Source organism: Thalassophryne amazonica, unplaced genomic scaffold (genome assembly GCF_902500255.1).
Source record: "Thalassophryne amazonica unplaced genomic scaffold, fThaAma1.1, whole genome shotgun sequence".
Classification (NCBI taxonomy): Eukaryota; Metazoa; Chordata; class Actinopteri; order Batrachoidiformes; family Batrachoididae; genus Thalassophryne; species Thalassophryne amazonica.
In genome coordinates this window covers 296,326-314,300 of record NW_022986255.1, presented here as the reverse complement: position 1 = coordinate 314,300, position 17,975 = coordinate 296,326, and the positions used below count along the sequence as shown (strand labels likewise).

The 17,975-nt window shown below is 42.6% G+C and overlaps 1 protein-coding gene across 1 annotated transcript in view; it reads right to left on the bottom strand.

The window, feature by feature from the left end:
• The window catches only part of LOC117505843 (condensin-2 complex subunit D3-like), a 51,255-nt gene that overhangs the window by 17,627 nt on the left and 15,653 nt on the right, over nucleotides 1-17,975 (bottom strand). The window contains exons 7-8 of the mRNA XM_034165374.1: nucleotides 10,838-10,899; nucleotides 10,712-10,759 (exon numbers count right to left, since the gene is read on the bottom strand). Of these exons, the coding sequence (XP_034021265.1) occupies nucleotides 10,712-10,759; nucleotides 10,838-10,899 (110 nt within the window). The remainder of the gene's footprint in view (nucleotides 1-10,711; nucleotides 10,760-10,837; nucleotides 10,900-17,975) is intronic.

Here is a 17,975-nt window from a genome sequence, read left to right as displayed (position 1 = left end):
CAGGTTTGATGTCAAACCCATGCAAAGGCACTCCCAGTAATCCAAAAAATGATTTTCCAGCCTATCAAGTAGAATATGATGATCCATGGTATCAATGCAGTACCGAGATCTAACAGCACCAGAACTGTCGTGTGTCTGAATCCATTACGAGCAGAAGATCATTCACCACTTTAGTGAGAGCCGTCTCTGTGGAATGCTATTTTCTATGATTATTCTCAGTAAGATAGTCCACGAGCTTCCGTGACACCACTTTTTCCAGAATTTTAGAGCAAAATGACAGATTTGATATCGGCCGATAGTTTTTCAATACACTAGGGTCAAGATTAGGTTTCTTAAGTAATGGTTTAATCACTGCAGATTTGAAACATTTAGGAACAGATCCAGAAGTTAAAGAAAGATGACTAATTTCCAGCACACTCGGCCCAAGAGTGGACCACAGGTCCTTAAACAGTTTTGTTGGTATCGGATCAAATAAACAGGTTGTGATTTTTGTAGACGTTACAAGTTTTGTCAGCACGCCAAGTGAGATACTATCAAGTTCTGTAAATCTAGGTAATACCTCAGTAATGGTGCCCACCTCAATAGCAGGGTGTAATGGCTGGATTAAGGCATGCTGGGATATGTTTAACCTAATGTCTTCTATTTTCTTCTTGAAGTAATCCAAGAAATCTTGTGCTGTAAAAGGAGAGCAACTTACAGGTGCTTGTCCATGAATAAGTGTTTGCCACCGTGTCAAACAAGAACTTTGAGTTATGCTTGTTTTGTTGATCAAATCAGAGTAATAGGTCTGCTTTGTAGCCAATAATGCATGCTTATAGTCTAAGGATAGCATCACGCCACGCAAGGTGGATACTTCTAATTTGAACGACGCATTTCCGTTCTAAACCTCGAGCCTTCTGCCTGAGGGTCACTCAAAGTAACCATTGTACCAATGCAACTGTGCTTTAGGAACGCGTGGTTTTAATAGAGGTGGTGCAATCTTGTCAAGTGCAGTTTTAAGCACTGAATTTAAACTATCCACAAGACTGTCTACTGATTGGGCATTCTCTAAACGTGAAGCTAAGATTTCAGGCAGTCTAGCTTCGAGTTCAGTCGTAGTTGTGGAGTTGATGCGTCGCTGCAGTGATAAATAAGGCTGTTGTTCCACTAAATATGGCAGTGAAACTACAAACCTAATAAGTAAGTGATCAGAGACCACCGATGCAAACAGCATGTCAATATTCGTGAGAGCAATACCATGTGACTATACCAGACTTTTTATTCACCCTGGGAACACACAGAAGTCCTGCACCCTGAGAACGCAGGGCCCGAGCTGGTACATAAGGGCTTACCAGGTCAGCCAGATAGGGAAGTGCAATCCATGAACAATTTTATAAACTAATAACAGTACTTTAAAATCCGATCTTGCAGGAACAGGAAGCCAGTGCAGGGACGCCAAAACGGGCGTAATGTGGTCAAACTTTCAGCTTTGTGTCAAAAGTCTGGCAGCAGCATTTTGAACCAAATTGAAGACCCCTATGTGACATATCCTATGTGACAGGTACGCTTGTTTCCTTCACGGGGCACGTTTTAAGGGGAGAGCACATTTCTGCATTTACAAAATGCCACAAGAACACACCAAAAACAAAATAAATAAAAGCACTTACTTTACTCATAATTGGAGTTAAACCTGGCACCAAAGACATCTCGGCACCATAGGTCACTGGTTAGCATCTAAATATCACAGCCACTAGGGATGGGTATCGGGAACTAGTTCTTTTCGGGTATCGAAGATGGCGGCGTGCTTAGACGCAGCATCTCAGAGGCCTCTCTTTTGGTGCTACGTGTGGTTATGCTTGTGTCAGTTATTGTTATTTAGCCTGTCTTTCTGTTGGGTGAACATCATATACAGCAGATATCAGCTCCTGCAGATTGGAGCAAGCAGTGAACAGACGATCACAGCCGAGTTTCTCCGCTCTCACAATATTTTGGAGGACACTGCCAGAGCTCTGGGAGCTCCGTGGATTACCATCCCTGATGGCAAGCATCGTAGGCGGCATCGGGAGAGGAGGCAGAAGCGCGGCTGTAGAGCTGGCTTCTTAGTGAGGCTACGGAAACAGCTGTACAAACTGCCGCTCCCCTGCGTTTTTCTCGCTAATGTGAGATCACTGGGGAATAAGATGGATGAACTGAGGATGCTGGTATCTAAGACCACTTTTGTGAAGGACTGCTGCTTGATGCTCTTCACTGAGACCTGGCTCCACTCATCCATCCCAGATAAAGCTATCGAGCTAGCAGGCTACACAGCACATCGTCACGACAGGACACAGGCCTCCGGTAAGAGCAGATGAGGAGGGTTGTGCATGTTTATTAATAACAACTGGTGCGTAGATTCAATGACTGTGAGCAGTTACTGCTCCCTAGATTTGGAATACATGTCTGTTAAATGCAGACCAATTTATCTGTCCCGAGAATTCACCATTGTTATGGTTACTGCTGTGTACATTCCACCTCATGCTAACTCTAGCTTGGCCCTCGGACGGCTACATGACACCATCAGTAGCCAGCAGAGCACGTGTACTCAGGCTGTCCACATTACAGCAGGAGACTTTAATCATGTTGATTTAAAGACTGTGCTCCCAAACTCTATCAGCATGTTATGTGTGCAACTGGGGGAGACAATATACTGGACAAGGTGTACTCAAACATCAAGATGGGCTTCAGGGTGAAGCCTCTATCCCACCTTGGCCAGCCAGATCACCTGTCCCTGCTTGTGAGGACAGAATACATCGCTCTCAGAAAAAGTGCTCCTATTACATCTAGAACCATCACAACCTGGCCTGATGGTGCTCTACAACAGCTTCAGGACTGCTTTGAGTCCACAGACTGGACTGTTTTTGAACACCAGGACTTGGAGCAGTATATAGCAGCTGTCTTGGGATACATCAGGTTCTGCACCGATATAGCCACTGTGGATAAGTACGTTCGTGTTTATCCCAACACGAAGCCCTGGATGACTCGTGAGGTGCAGAACCTGCTTTGGGAGAGGAACTCCGCCTTCAGGTCTGGTAATGGGAAGCTGTATAGCGCTGCCAGAACCAACCTGAAGAGAGGTATTAGACGGGCCAAGGCAGCCTATAGGAAGCGAATAGAGGACTGCTTCCAGAGTCATGACTCAAGGCAGGTGTGGCAGGGTGTTCAGCATATCACCAACCACAGACCCAGCACCCTGTTAACAGATCACCGTGATGCCTCATTGGCAGAGAACCATAACAGTTTATTTGCCTGTTTTGAGGTGCAGCCACGAGAGAGAGCCGTCCTCCACCCACCTGCCCACAACAGTCATACCCTCATGCTGGAGGAACAGCAGGTGAGGCGGGTGTTGAGGGGGGTGAATTCAAGGAAAGCTGTGGGTCCAAAGAAGAACAAGATCAGTGGTTTGAATGACTATCGCCCGGTGGCACTAACTCCCATCATTATGAAGTGCTTTGAAAAGCTAGTCTGGGCCTATATCACCTCCTGCCTCCCCCCTGGGTTCAACCCTCACCAGTTTGCTTATCGTGCTAGCGGGTCCACAGAGGACGCCATCATTACAACTCTCTATGCAGCTCTGTCCCACCTGGAGCAGCAGGGGAGCTATGTTAGGCTGCTCTTCGTGGACTTTAGCTCAGCATTTAACACCATCCTTCCAAGCAGACTGGTGACTAAGATGTTGGACCTGGGGGTGTCCCACTCCATCTGCCAGTGGCTCTTGGACTTCCTCACGGACCGCTCTCAGAGGGTGAGAGTTGGCCCTCACATCTCCTCGGCCATTAGCCTCAGCACCAGCTCTCCTCAGGGCTGTGTCCTGAGCCCTTTGCTCTACACACTCTATATATATGACTGCACCCCCTCTCACTCCAGCAATGATATCATCAAGTTTGCTGATGACACCACTGTGGTGGGACTCATTTCTGGAGGGGATGAGACCGCCTATAGAGAGGAGGTACAGCAGCTGTCTGTGTGGTGTAGGGAGAACAAGCTGATCCTGAACACCTCAAAGACAAAGGAGATGGTAGTGTACTATAGGAGGAGGAAAACGAACATTCGGCCACTGGTCATTGGTGGGGACTGTGTGGAGAGGGTCTCAGACTTCCGGTTTCTGGGCGTGCACCTGAGGGATGACCTGACTTGGAGCATCAACACCATGGCTACCATCAAGAAGGCACAGCAGAGACTATTTCCTGAGGGTTCTCAAGAATAACCATCTTACACCAGTCCCAGCAGAAGACTGCCCCTCCCTGAGCCTGGTTCTGCTGGAGGTTTCTTCCTGTTAAAAGGGAGTTTTTCCTTCCCACTGTCACCAAGTGCTTGCTCACAGGGGGTCGTTTTGACCGTTGGGGTTTTTCTGTAATTATTGTATGGCTTTTGCCTTACAATATAAAGCGCCTTGGGGCAACTGTTTGTTGTGATTTGGCGCTATATAAATAAAATTGATTTGATTTGATTTACACAGAGACAGCTGTTGGCCTTCTATCGCTGCTCCATCGAGAGCATTCTGACTTACTGTCTGTAGGGCTGAAACGATTAGTCGAATAATTTGATTCCAAAAAATGATCGAGGCAATTCGTTTAACATTATAGTACATATGCCAGGCCTGTGTGTGGCACTGTATCGTCCCCAGAAAAACAAACAGAAGAAGACTAGAGCATGTGCATAGCCTGTGTAAGAGCTAATCAAATTAGCACAAAAGCTACAGCTTTCCAACGCGATATACACAGTAAATTAAAGCCTTTTAGGAGAAAGAGACCCCACTCTGATCATCTGAAATAGCTTACTGCACATTTAAAGCGAAGCAGTGTGTTTGTCTGTTTTTAAAAAAACACACCGCTTGGTCCGCTGCTTGCTCTCCGCTCTACGTGAGGAGAGGCTATTTGCGCGGTGGCCGGCTGCTGGCGGTCACACCAGCCCCGGCCACACTGACAAACAGCCTCTGAAAGAAAGAGATCCACTCTTTCTTCTGTGTTTTGCTCAGACTCACACTGAGTGTTTCGCTTTTTAATTTTCACTTTTTGGGCAACATACAATGCTTCACAAACACAGTAACTTAAATTAAATAATAATTTTAAAAAAAACAGTGACTGTGAGGCTGCATGTTCAACCTCAAGCTGAAATGCATCTGCTGATCTTGCAGAGAAAGAGATAAAAAAAAAATTAAATAGAAAGCCACATCCCATCACCATTTCAGCAAAATGTCAAGACTTTGGCCCGACTTTGGCTGAGCTCCTGACACCAGGAAAGATCTAAAACTTGCAAAAAAGAAATGATTATCCAGGAAAACAGAAAGAGATACACTAAATTTGACAATCTGCATGATGGTGCAGTGACATTGTGCCATTGCTTAGGGAGAGCCCTGGACTGTTGATGTTGTCTAAAAACGCAAAAGTACTTTTTACCCGATTACTTGATTAATCACCAGAATAATCGATAGAATGCTTGATTACTAAAATAATCGATAGCTGCAGCCCGAACTGTCTGTGTGTGTGGTTTTCCAGCTGCACAGCCGCAGACAGGAAAGCTCTACAGAGGGTTGCCACCAGAGCCCAGAAGATCACTGGCTGTCCCCTGCCTTCACTAGAGGAACTGTACGTGTCGTTGCCTCAGGAAGGTAAACGGCATAGTCAGGGACCCCTCCCATCCTGGACATCATCTGTTTGAACTGCTGCCATCAGGCAGACGGTACAGGTCATTGAAAACAAAAACAAGACTGACTGAAAAACAGTTTTTATGCAAGAGTCATTTGTGCACTAAACACCGCTCTACAATCATTTTTTTTATGCCATTGCCACATTGTGTGAGGATGAATTTATGTTTTTTATTCATTGTTTTATTGTAGTAATTTCAGTGTTATTTTAGGGTTATTTATTATGTGTATATGTATCCTGAGGGAGATTGCACTTTTATTTCTTTGTGCTCATATGCACAATGACAATAAAGACATTCTATTCTATTTGTTAAAAATTATTTGATCCGTCAAAATCAATAGCCTTTTTGCTTAACGATTCCCTTATTGGTTCTTCAGAGTGGCCGTTGTTTTTTCCTTTGTCAGGAAAATGATCATTTCTCTACATTGTAATCAACAGTTTTTCTGCAGTGCAGCTTTGCTTTGAACCTTGATTCAATGAAGCAGTGCTTCGATCTGCTGCTTCGATGGTTCTTTGTTTTATTTTGCTTCATCTTAATTTTTCCCGCTAAAACCCTAACAAGCATATGTCTGTGAGTAATATTTACCTTTTTTATGCTAAACTGACCTGTTACGGTCTTCTGAAACAGTTGACAGATGTATTTTATAACTTAAAAAAAGGGACCGATGCTAACGCGTTTGCATGTCTATGGTGTTTTCAATGTTAAAGTTAGCATTAAGCTGCTCACATTTCAGCACATTTGTGTGCATTTGTTTGGTGTATAATAATTAATGGCTCAGCGTTCATTATCGTAAAAGAGTTAAATGTATTACAAATTGTAATATTTTTTAATTGATTTTGTTTCTATATTAATAATAATAATAGCAACAACAACAACAGTAATAATAACTAATAATGCTACAATACAATTGTAGAGAAAGAGACAAAAAGAACCTGAAGAGAAACAACAGAAAATATAAAAGCAACTAACAATGAACATAACTATATACAGAAATAAGTGTTTCCTGTGAACACCTAGTGACTCTTACACCTCCACTTCATCTCTGTCTTATTTAAGTTTAATGACAGTTTGTTTCAGTCAAACCATATTTTCAGTGTTAATTTCTTCAGTGATTTCCTCCAGAACTATCTGCCAAACTAGAAAACTGCTGCATCCTAGTAAGAGCAGAATCCTACTGGAATGAATTTGAATAAGGAAAGTTGTTTTGTTTTTTTTCTCACTAAATGGATGCTGCACTCACTGCAGTTTATTGTCTGGAATAGTCCCAGATTGCATTTCAGAGCTTCTAGAATTCAAACATTTTCGTGCAGGTGGTGTTGGGGGGTAATTTTGGGTTTCAGCTTTTTTTGTTTTTCACCACTTTCATCCCTGAATATGTCAATCGTGAGTCACTTTTGTGCAGATTAAAGTCACTTACTGGGACTCCTGTCTTGTTGGGAGAAAGAAACGAGAATCGTCCTCCATTCTGTTCACACAGCTCCAAACGCTGCGCGGCTCTCTGCCAAGTCAAGTTAGAACGATAGAGTCCAGTCGGAATTAATAACTTCAAAGTGAAACACCGTTTAAATCAAATGTCACCTCTTTCCAAATGTTGTAATACAAACTGCAATCAATCAATCAATCAATCAATTTCAATCAATTTTTTTTTTATATAGCGCCAAATCACAACAAACAGCCGCCCCAAGGCGCTTTATATTGTAAGGCAAGGCCATACAATAATGATGTAAAACGTAAAACCCCAACGGTCAAAACGACCCCCTGTGAGCAAGCACTTGGCTACAGTGGGAAGGAAAAACTCCCTTTTAACAGGAAGAAACCTCCAGCAGAACCAGGCTCAGGGAGAGGCAGTCTTCTGCTGGGACTGGTTGGGGCTGAGGGAGAGAACCAGGAAAAAGATATGCTGTGGAGGGGAGCAGAGATCGATCAATCAAAACGTTTTTTTTTTCCTTCCAAAATGAGACGTCCTGTGCTGACGTGCAGCAGCCGACTGAGCTCAGCTTAGAGGTACGGAGAGACATTCATGCCAAAATGTCTGAAAGGAAATGCTTTTGACAAAAACTACAGATTTTATTTATGTCCAGAGATCAAGGATCCAGTGACCAATTTAAAATGTTGTTGACATAGAAAACCTGAAAAGCCTACTTTTAGTACACAGAAAATTCACGGGAGGTATCGATAAGGTGGATCAGGTGACCCTGAACCATCCCTTAGTTATGCTGCTATAGACTTAGACTGCTGGGGGGTTCCCATGATGCACTGAGTGTTTCTTTCTCTTTTTGCTCTGTATGCACCACTCTGCATTTAATCATTAGTGATTGATCTCTGCTCCCCTCCACAGCATGTCTTTTTCCTGGTTCTCTCCCTCAGCCCCAACCAGTCCCAGCAGAAGACTGCCCCTCCCTGAGCCTGGTTCTGCTGGAGGTTTCTTCCTGTTAAAAGGGAGTTTTTCCTTCCCACTGTCACCAAGTGCTTGCTCACAGGGGGTCGTTTTGACCGTTGGGGTTTTTCTGTAATTATATGGCTTTGCCTTACAATATAAAGCGCCTTGGGGCAACTGTTTGTTGTGATTTGGCGCTATATAAATAAAATTGATTTGATTTGATAAGGGAATCGGATCGATAAGTGGAATCGATAATGGCATCGATAGATAAAATCTTATCAACAATACCCATCCCTAACAACCACTGAATAAGACCGGAAGCACCAGGACCCTAAAGTCAACCTTTCCACACTAACAAAGGAAACTAAACTGACACCAACCTGACCCAACACTCAGTCCAGGCAGACACTGTACCCGTGTCTACGATGTCCAACATCTCGGACAGCAGTCCAACCAGTTGAATCTAATGCATTCTAAAGTGCCTGCCAGGATTATTCTCAACAGAACTCAATTACAGGTACTCGCCTCTCAGCGACTGGAAATGCCTGGCTTCACAGCCAACAAGTCAAGAATGAACAGCACCATACAGAGCGTCCTGTGTGTTCCTGTACGAGGTGGATCTAAACTGATGTTTGCAGCTGCACATGGAGAACTGGAGCCAGCTGTTGGATTTTTGGCACCTAGAACGTCAACATGTGAAGTCCAAGTTCTGACCAATGATTCAAATAATTTTAAGTTAATTTTAAGTCATATACAACATTAAATGTTGGACACAAATGAATTTTTTGTTGTCAGCTCATGATGGACTTTTTAAAAAAGATATTTAAAAAGTCATATATGTACATTAGTGCACAGGACTCAAGAACACACTCACCCTGATATCCAGTCATCCAGTGTGACATCAGTTTCAATTGGGTCAGTGTTAGCAGTGCTGTGTTCCCTTCACTACTGAACACTGAGGTGTCACTCAGACCGATGCCTCGTTCGCATAAGCACAAAACATTTGAAACTTTTGTAAATGTTCTGTTGCGAAGAATTCAACCGGTGACCTACAGAAGACGAAGATCATGTCCTTGGCGTTATCAGGACGTGTGACTAACTCAAGAACTCAAGAGTATACCACTTCTTGTCATCACCAAACAGAGCAAAATATCTGTTGGGATGTAAATGTGCATGTTTACTTTACGAAGTGTAAAATAAGCCCCTCGGCTGCTCTCTCGTTTTTACTTGGGGTCGCCACAGCAAATCCTAGCTGGATCTGCATATTGAATTGGCACAAGTTTTACGCCGGATGCTCTTCCTGACGCAACTCCACATAACATGGAGGCATGTGGCAGGGGCGGAGTTTGAATCGGAATTGAAAAAACTGAAACCAAGTGCACTAGCGACTTGGCCACCACCCCTGCAACACCTTGCTAAATGTTTTAAAAGCTCTATATATTTTAAAACATTACAGTTAACCTTAATTCCTGCTGTCTCACACACTCAACAAGTGGAGTGCCAAGTCATATAAAAATTATATTTCTTCTCAGTCTTCAAGAGCATGATCATTTAGTTTGAGAGCATGGTATATTAATTTCACTTGCTAAGAACCAGCTTGTCCTCCTGATTCAGATCTTTTTATTCTTCTATTGCGGTGTATGACATCCAGTTTAATGGTGTATTACTACCATCTCTGCTCTGGAGTGTGAATCGCAGTACTTCGTTCAGATCAGTATACAGGTGCAGCTTGTCATGTGTATAGACTGTGCCATCTTGTGGACATAGATGATAATGCAGTATTAGTTAGTGGTTAGCACTGTTGTCTCACAGCAAGGTCCTGGGATCACTTCCCACTTTGCTCTGGAAAATCCTAGGCATGACCCCTCTAAAACACAGTGAGTGAACAGATAAATGAATGAATCAATCCCCTCCACATACATACATACACTTTTTCAGAATACATAAATGATATCTTGTAACTGGTCAAACTGGTGAACTTCATGGAAAAAGCAGCGTTGTTTTGCTGATGTAACATGACGGACACGTGTCTGCCCCCTGTTGGACGGTCACTGGATGCTGGATTGATGATTGATAAGTTGCTGCTCGACGTGTCGGTCAGTGAGAAATGTACTAAATCATACAAGTAAAACATTAACTTATGATTGTTTAGCAGCAGTCACATTCTAAAATGTGGCACGGTGGTTTAGTGGTTAGCACTGGTGCCTCACAGCAAGAAGGTCATGGGATCGATTCCTGCCCTTTCTGTGTGGAGTTTGCAAGTTCTTCCCATGTCTGTGTGGGTTTCCTCCCACAGTCAAACATGTTTATTTAGGGTCTGCTACTTTCTCTGCCCCTGAGCAAGGCAGCGTCTCTACATCTGGAGTTGGTCCCCGGGCTCCGGACTGTGGCTGCACACTACCCTAGCGGTTGGATTGTGTCTAACTGTAATTAGGACGGTTAAATGAAGAGGACAAATTGAATTCAATGTATTAATCGCTGCTTCTTCTTCTGATTGCTGGAGCTACAGAACAAACCCAGTGTGCTGTTTGTAAGAGATGAAGAGCTCTGTGGCTTCAGCACAGTCACAGCGTTTCTTGGGGGGGTGGGTCCATTAATGTGGTGGGTTTTGAACAGCAGGTGTCGTATCTGAGCTATGTCAGTTTGCACGTGTGATGTGGTGCATACCTTTGGGTGTGCTGATGGCTCTGTTCTTTGCCAATCCTTTAAACATCACTGGAATCAAATTCAATCAGTCAAAAACCATAAACTGAAACCCGTGTGTTATACTGACAGCGGTACCTCCAGTCATACCTGTTCCCTCCAACGTCATTGATCTGGATGGCTCCTCCTGTCGTAGTGCAGTCTGCACCCTCCTGGAGTAACAACCACAAACCCACAAAAACATGTTTGTTTTTTAAACCAACATTCATGTCGCTACATCTACAAGTGCAAGTTAAAACTCTACCATGCAAAGTGAAAGCCAAACATCAACAACATCCAGAAAGCAGCCACCTTCTCTGGGCCCGAGCTCATTTGAAATGGACAGACACAAAGTGGAAAAGTGTGCTGTGGTGTGATGAGTCCACATTTCAAATTGTTTTTGGAAATCATGGACATCGTGTCCTCTGGACAAAAGAGGAAAAAGACCATCCAGATTGTCACCAGCGCAAAGTTCAAAAGCCAGCATCTGTGATGGTATGGGGGTGTGTTAGTGCCCATGGCACGGACAACTTACACATCTGTGATGGTATGGGGGTGTGTTAGTGCCCATGGCACGGACAACTTACACATCTGTGATGGTATGGGGGTGTGTTAGTGCCCATGGCACGGACAACTTACACATCTGTGATGGTATGGGGGTGTGTTAGTGCCCATGGCACGGACAACTTACACATCTGTGATGGTATGGGGGTGTGTTAGTGCCCATGGCATGGACAACTTACACATCTGTGATGGTATGGGGGTGTGTTAGTGCCCATGGCATGGACAACTTACACATCTGTGATGGTATGGGGGTGTGTTAGTGCCCATGGCATGGACAACTTACACATCTGTGATGGTATGGGGGTGTGTTAGTGCCCATGGCACGGACAACTTACACATCTGTGATGGCACCATCAGTGCTGAAAGGTACATCCAGGTTTTAGAGCAACACATGCTGCCATCCAAGCAACGTCTTTTTCAGGGACGTCCCTGCTTATTTCAGCAAGACAATGCCAAGCCACATTCTGCACGTGTTACAACAGCGTGGCTTCGTAGTAAAAGAGTACGGGTACTAGACTGGCCTGCCTGCAGTCCAGACCTGTCACCCACTGAAAATGTGTGGCACATTATGAAGCACAAAATACGACAACGGAGACCCCGGACTGTTGAACAACTGAAGTCGTACATCAAGCAAGAATGGGAAAGAATTCCACCTACAAAGCTTCAACAATTAGTGTCCTCAGTTCCCAAACGCTTATTGAGAGTTGTTAGAAGGAAAGGTGATGTAACACAGTGGGAAACATACCACTGTCCCAGCTTTTTAGAAACGTGTTGCAGGCATCCATTTCAAAATGAGCAAATATTTGCACAAAAACAATAAAGTTTATCAGTTGGAACATTAAATATCTTGTCTTTGTGGTGTATTCAGTTGAATACAGGTTGAAGAGGATTTGAAAATCATTGTATTATGTTTTTATTTACATTTTTCACAACATCCCAACTTCATTGGAATTGGGGTTGTACAATCTGTCACTGGACTCATGGAGGGGACTGAGTGCTGCTATAACAGACTGATGCAGAAGGTGGCAGCAATGCACCAATAAGGATATCAGCTGCCATTAAATGCCATAGAAGAAGAGCTACAATACCACAAGCTAAAAAAAAAAATCAAAAACTCATTTTCTTTCAGAGTGGGGGGGGGATTATTTTGTCATTTATTTGAATAGCAAATCTGTCTTATCTGCAATGCAAATGTAGCATTACCAAAGAAAGGGAATTTGGAGCAGCATCACAAGACGATTCACAAGAGCTATGATGCTCACTCCCTGGCTAAATCACCTCTGCTTCCCCAAAAAGTGAGCTAACAGCCCAACAGTCCATTTTACCAGTCTGCCTTTGATGCTACGCAACAAAGGTGACGACAGACCCAAACAATGAGAGAGCACTTCTGTCTTTGTGCGCTTGTTTACTACATGGCTTCCAGCAGAGAAGCAGTTGAGAGGAACAGCAAAGCTCAACTCTCAACTCAATAACAGCATTGCCGTGAGGCGGAAGTCTTGAAAAATAAAGCAGTGGTGACTTATGGTTTGGATTTATAAATCAATCAATCAATCAATCAATTTTTTTTTTATATAGCGCCAAATCACAACAAACAGTTGCCCCAAGGCGCTTTATATTGTAAGGCAAGGCCATACAATAATTATGTAAAACCCCAACGGTCAAAACGACCCCCTGTGAGCAAGCACTTGGCTACAGTGGGAAGGAAAAACTCCCTTTTAACAGGAAGAAACCTCCAGCAGAACCAGGCTCAGGGAGGGGCAGTCTTCTGCTGGGACTGGTTGGGGCTGAGGGAGAGAACCAGGAAAAAGACATGCTGTGGAAGAGAGCAGAGATCAATCACTAATGATTAAATGCAGAGTGGTGCATACAGAGCAAAAAGAGAAAGAAACACTCAGTGCATCATGAGAACCCCCCAGCAGTCTATGTCTATAGCAGCATAACTAAGGGATGGTTCAGGGTCACCTGATCCAGCCCTAACTATAAGCTTTAGCAAAAAGGAAAGTTTTAAGCCTAATCTTAAAAGTAGAGAGGGTGTCTGTCTCCCTGATCTGAATTGGGAGCTGGTTCCACAGGAGAGGAGCCTGAAAGCTGAAGGCTCTGCCTCCCATTCTACTCTTACAAACCCTAGGAACTACAAGTAAGCCTGCAGTCTGAGAGCGAAGCGCTCTATTGGGGTGATATGGTACTACGAGGTCCCTAAGATAAGATGGGACCTGATTATTCAAAACCTTATAAGTAAGAAGAAGAATTTTAAATTCTATTCTAGAATTAACAGGAAGCCAAGGAAGAGAGGCCAATATGGGTGAGATATGCTCTCTCCTTCTAGTCCCCGTCAGTACTCTAGCTGCAGCATTTTGAATTAACTGAAGGCTTTTTAGGGAACTTTTAGGACAACCTGATAATAATGAATTACAATAGTCCAGCCTAGAGGAAATAAATGCATGAATTAGTTTTTCAGCATCACTCTGAGACAAGACCTTTCTGATTTTAGAGATATTGCGTAAATGCAAAAAAGCAGTCCTACATATTTGTTTAATATGCGCTTTGAATGACATATCCTGATCAAAAATGACTCCAAGATTTCTCACAGTATTACTAGAGGTCAGGGTAATGCCATCCAGAGTAAGGATCTGGTTAGACACCATGTTTCTAAGATTCCAAGTACAATAACTTCAGTTTTATCTGAGTTTAAAAGCAGGAAATTAGAGGTCATCCATGTCTTTATGTCTGTAAGACAATCCTGCAGTTTAGCTAATTGGTGTGTGTCCTCTGGCTTCATGGATAGATAAAGCTGGGTATCATCTGTGTAACAATGAAAATTTAAGCAATACCATCTAATAATACTGCCTAAGGGAAGCATGTATAAAGTGAATAAAATTGGTCCTAGCACAGAACCTTGTGGAACTCCATAATTAACCTTAGTCTGTGAAGAAGATTCCCCATTTACATGAACAAATTGTAATCTATTAGACAAATATGATTCAAACCACCGCAGCGCAGTGCCTTTAATACCTATGGCATGCTCTAATCTCTGTAATAAAATTTTATGGTCAACAGTATCAAAAGCAGCACTGAGGTCTAACAGAACAAGCACAGAGATGAGTCCACTGTCCGAGGCCATAAGAAGATCATTTGTAACCTTCACTAATGCTGTTTCTGTACTATGATGAATTCTAAAACCTGACTGAAACTCTTCAAATAGACCATTCCTCTGCAGATGATCAGTTAGCTGTTTTACAACTACCCTTTCAAGAATTTTTGAGAGAAAAGGAAGGTTGGAGATTGGCCTATAATTAGCTAAGATAGCTGGGTCAAGTGATGGCTTTTTAAGTAATGGTTTAATTACTGCCACCTTAAAAGCCTGTGGTACATAGCCAACTAACAAAGATAGATTGACCATATTTAAGTTCGAAGCATTAAATAATGGTAGGGCTTCCTTGAGTTTTATATATATAAATAAAATTAATACCAATCGAATAACTCCATTAATGTCGATTCTGTCATTTGTACAAAGTTAAAACATAACATATATATTTTAATGTTAAATAATGCACTAAATCTGAAGTTCTGTAACAAATACAGACAGATGCCAAAGGGATTATGGGTAAAATGTGCCTCCGCTAACACCGATTGGTTGATTCATTCATTCTACATAAAAACCTACACATTAATGTGAGTTGTGTGTTGGTGTTTACATCTAAATGTGCTTTTGTAAAATATGGCTTTTTTTATTTGAAAAAAAAAAAAAAAAAGCAAAAAAAAAAAAGCCAAGTTGTAATTAGATAACCGTCTAATATAACCGGTGTCAAAATAAATAGAACACTGCCATCTACTGGTGCCCAGACACTCAGTACTTAGGGCGAATACTGCCATGAACACTACTGGCCAGCAGATGGCAGTAGAGACCGTGAAAACTTGGCAAAATAAAATTCCAGATAATCCGTGTCTACTACGTTTAAGATGCGTGGAATTTAATAAACACAAACTGAATTTCAGACATCTTATATATATATATATATATATATATATATATATATATATATATATATATATATATAAAACTCTGGAACAAATAAGACAAGAGCAAACAGGAATGGATTGCAATGATTCCAATTGAAAATAATGCAGAAGCAACCTGAGCTTCTTCTGGCATTTTTACATAAAACAAACACAATAACGTCTATAAACCCAGAGAATATATTCACGAGCGTTTTAGGCACAATATACAAAGAATCTAATGCTGTTGTCTGTGTGGATCCTGATCAGAGCGTCTCAAATGCATCTCTCCTGCCGTGAATGTACTGAGGTTACCCATAATGCACTGGGCACAGCATGTCCACACTAAAACATTAAAAATTAGTGCATCGCTTTAAAACTAAAACATACGAGGTCTGTCAATAAAGTATAGGTCCTTTTTATTTTTTTCAAAAACTATATGGATTTCATTCATATGTTTTTATGTCAGACATGCTTGAACCCTCGTGCGCATGCGTGAGTTTTCCACACCTGTCGGTGACATCATTCGCTTGTGAGCACTCCTTGTGGGAGGAGTCGTCCAGCCCCTCGTCGGAATTCCTTTGTCTGAGAAGTTGCTGAGAGACTGGCTCTTTGTTTGATCAAAATTTTTTCTAAACCTGTGAGGTACATCTAAGTGGACACGGTTCAAAAACTTAAGCTGGTTTTCGGTGAAAATTTTAACGGCTGATGAGAGATTTTGAGGTGATACTGTCACTTTAAGGACTTCCCACGCAGTGGGACGTCGCGCAGCGCTCTCAGGCGCCGTCGTCAGCCTGTTTCAAGCTGAAAACCTACACATTTCAGGCTCTATTGATCCAGGACATCGTGAGAGAACAGAGAAGTTTCAGAAGAAGTCGGTTTCAGCATTTTATCCGGATATTCCACTGTTAAAGGAGATTTTTTTAATGAAAGACGTGCAGATGGATTGCAGCGTCGGCTCGCGGCCGCTGCGACGCTCCGCCACAGGAAAAACACCTCTGTTGGAAGCCTTAAGGACAAGTTGGAACATGTCCAGCTGTTAAACAATTTCTCAGATACTCACTCCACTGAAAGCCATCAAAAGCCGCCTGGATTTTACAAATGGTTATCAACACGGAGGTGTTTTTCCTGTGCCGCCGCACTGCGCCGGCTGCGTCCCGACGCGCGGACCCGTCCGCACGTCTTTCATTAAAAAAATCTCCTTTAACAGTGGAAAATCCGGATAAAATGCTGAAACCGACTTCTTCTGAAACTTGTCTGTTCTCTCACGACGTCCTGGATCAATAGAGCCTGAAATGTGGAGGTTTTCAGCTTGAAACAGGCTGATGACGCTGCCTGAGAGCGCTGCACGGCATCTCGCTCCGTGGGAAGTCCTTAAAGCGACAGTATCACCTCAAAATCTCTCATCAGTCGTTAAAATTTTCACCGAAAACCAGCTTAATTTTTCGAACCGTGTCCACTTCGATGTGTCTCACAGGTTTAGAAAAAATTTTGATCAAACAAAGCGCCAGTCTCTCAGCAACTTCTCAGACAAAGGAATTCCGACGAGGGGCTGGACGACTCCTCCCACAAGGAGTGCTCACAGGCGAATGACGTCACCGACAGGCGTGGAAAAACTCACACATGCGCACGAGGGTTCAAGCATGTCTGACGTAAAAACATATGAATGAAATCCATATAGTTTTTGAAAAAAATAAAAAGGACCTATACTTTGACAGCCCTCGTATATCTGATATTTTCACTTCATAAAACTTCAGATGTGACGTTAATTTAAATAACTTGTCCGAAATTAGTTTGGTTAAAATTTTGACCATAAGTTAAAACTGTATGCCTCTGGATGACTTGGGTGATATTGCCAGCGAATCAGTATGGGGTCAAAATAAATGAGCTTTTTTCTTTTCTATGACCAGTTCTCCTTTGTTTGCTGAGGATAGAGCAGTTCCTGCTAGAACCAGCCCTCCTCTGTTTGCAGAGGATAGAACTGCACATCAACAATCAATCAATCAACATTTATTTATAAAGCGCTTTACAGCACCGACTGGTGTCCAAAGTGCTTAACATTAAAAACACAAATTTACAAAATAAAACACATATAAAATAAAATTTTAAAACAACACATAAAAAAAAAAAAAACATAAAAATAACAGAACATGTCACCTCCCCACTAAGTGTTAAAAGCCAGTTTAAATAAATAAGTCTTTAACTTAGATTTAAAAAGTGCTCGGTCAGGAATAGTACGTAACTCAAGAGGTAGCTCATTCCACAGTCTGGGGCCAGCTACCGCGAAAGCATGATCACCCCAGCGTTTATATCTTGACCTTGGAACATCTAAGTAAAGCTGGCCAGACGCCCTTAACGTCCTACTGTAGGTGCGCAAAGTTAAAATTTCAGACAAGTAGGGAGGTGCAAGGCCATAAATAGCTTTAAAAACAAACATTAAAATGTTAAAATTAATTCTAAAACTAACTGGAAGCCAGTGGAGTGAGTATAGGATGGGCGCAATATGCTCACGTCTAGAAGTGTTTGTCAAAAGACGAGCAGCAGCATTCTGCACCAACTGGAGACGCGCAAGAGACGACTGATTAATGCCCACATGAAGTGCATTACAATAATCAAGTCTGGAGCTGATGAAAGCATGAATGGCCGTCTCAAGATCACGTCTACTGAGAAAGTGCTTTATTTTAGCCAA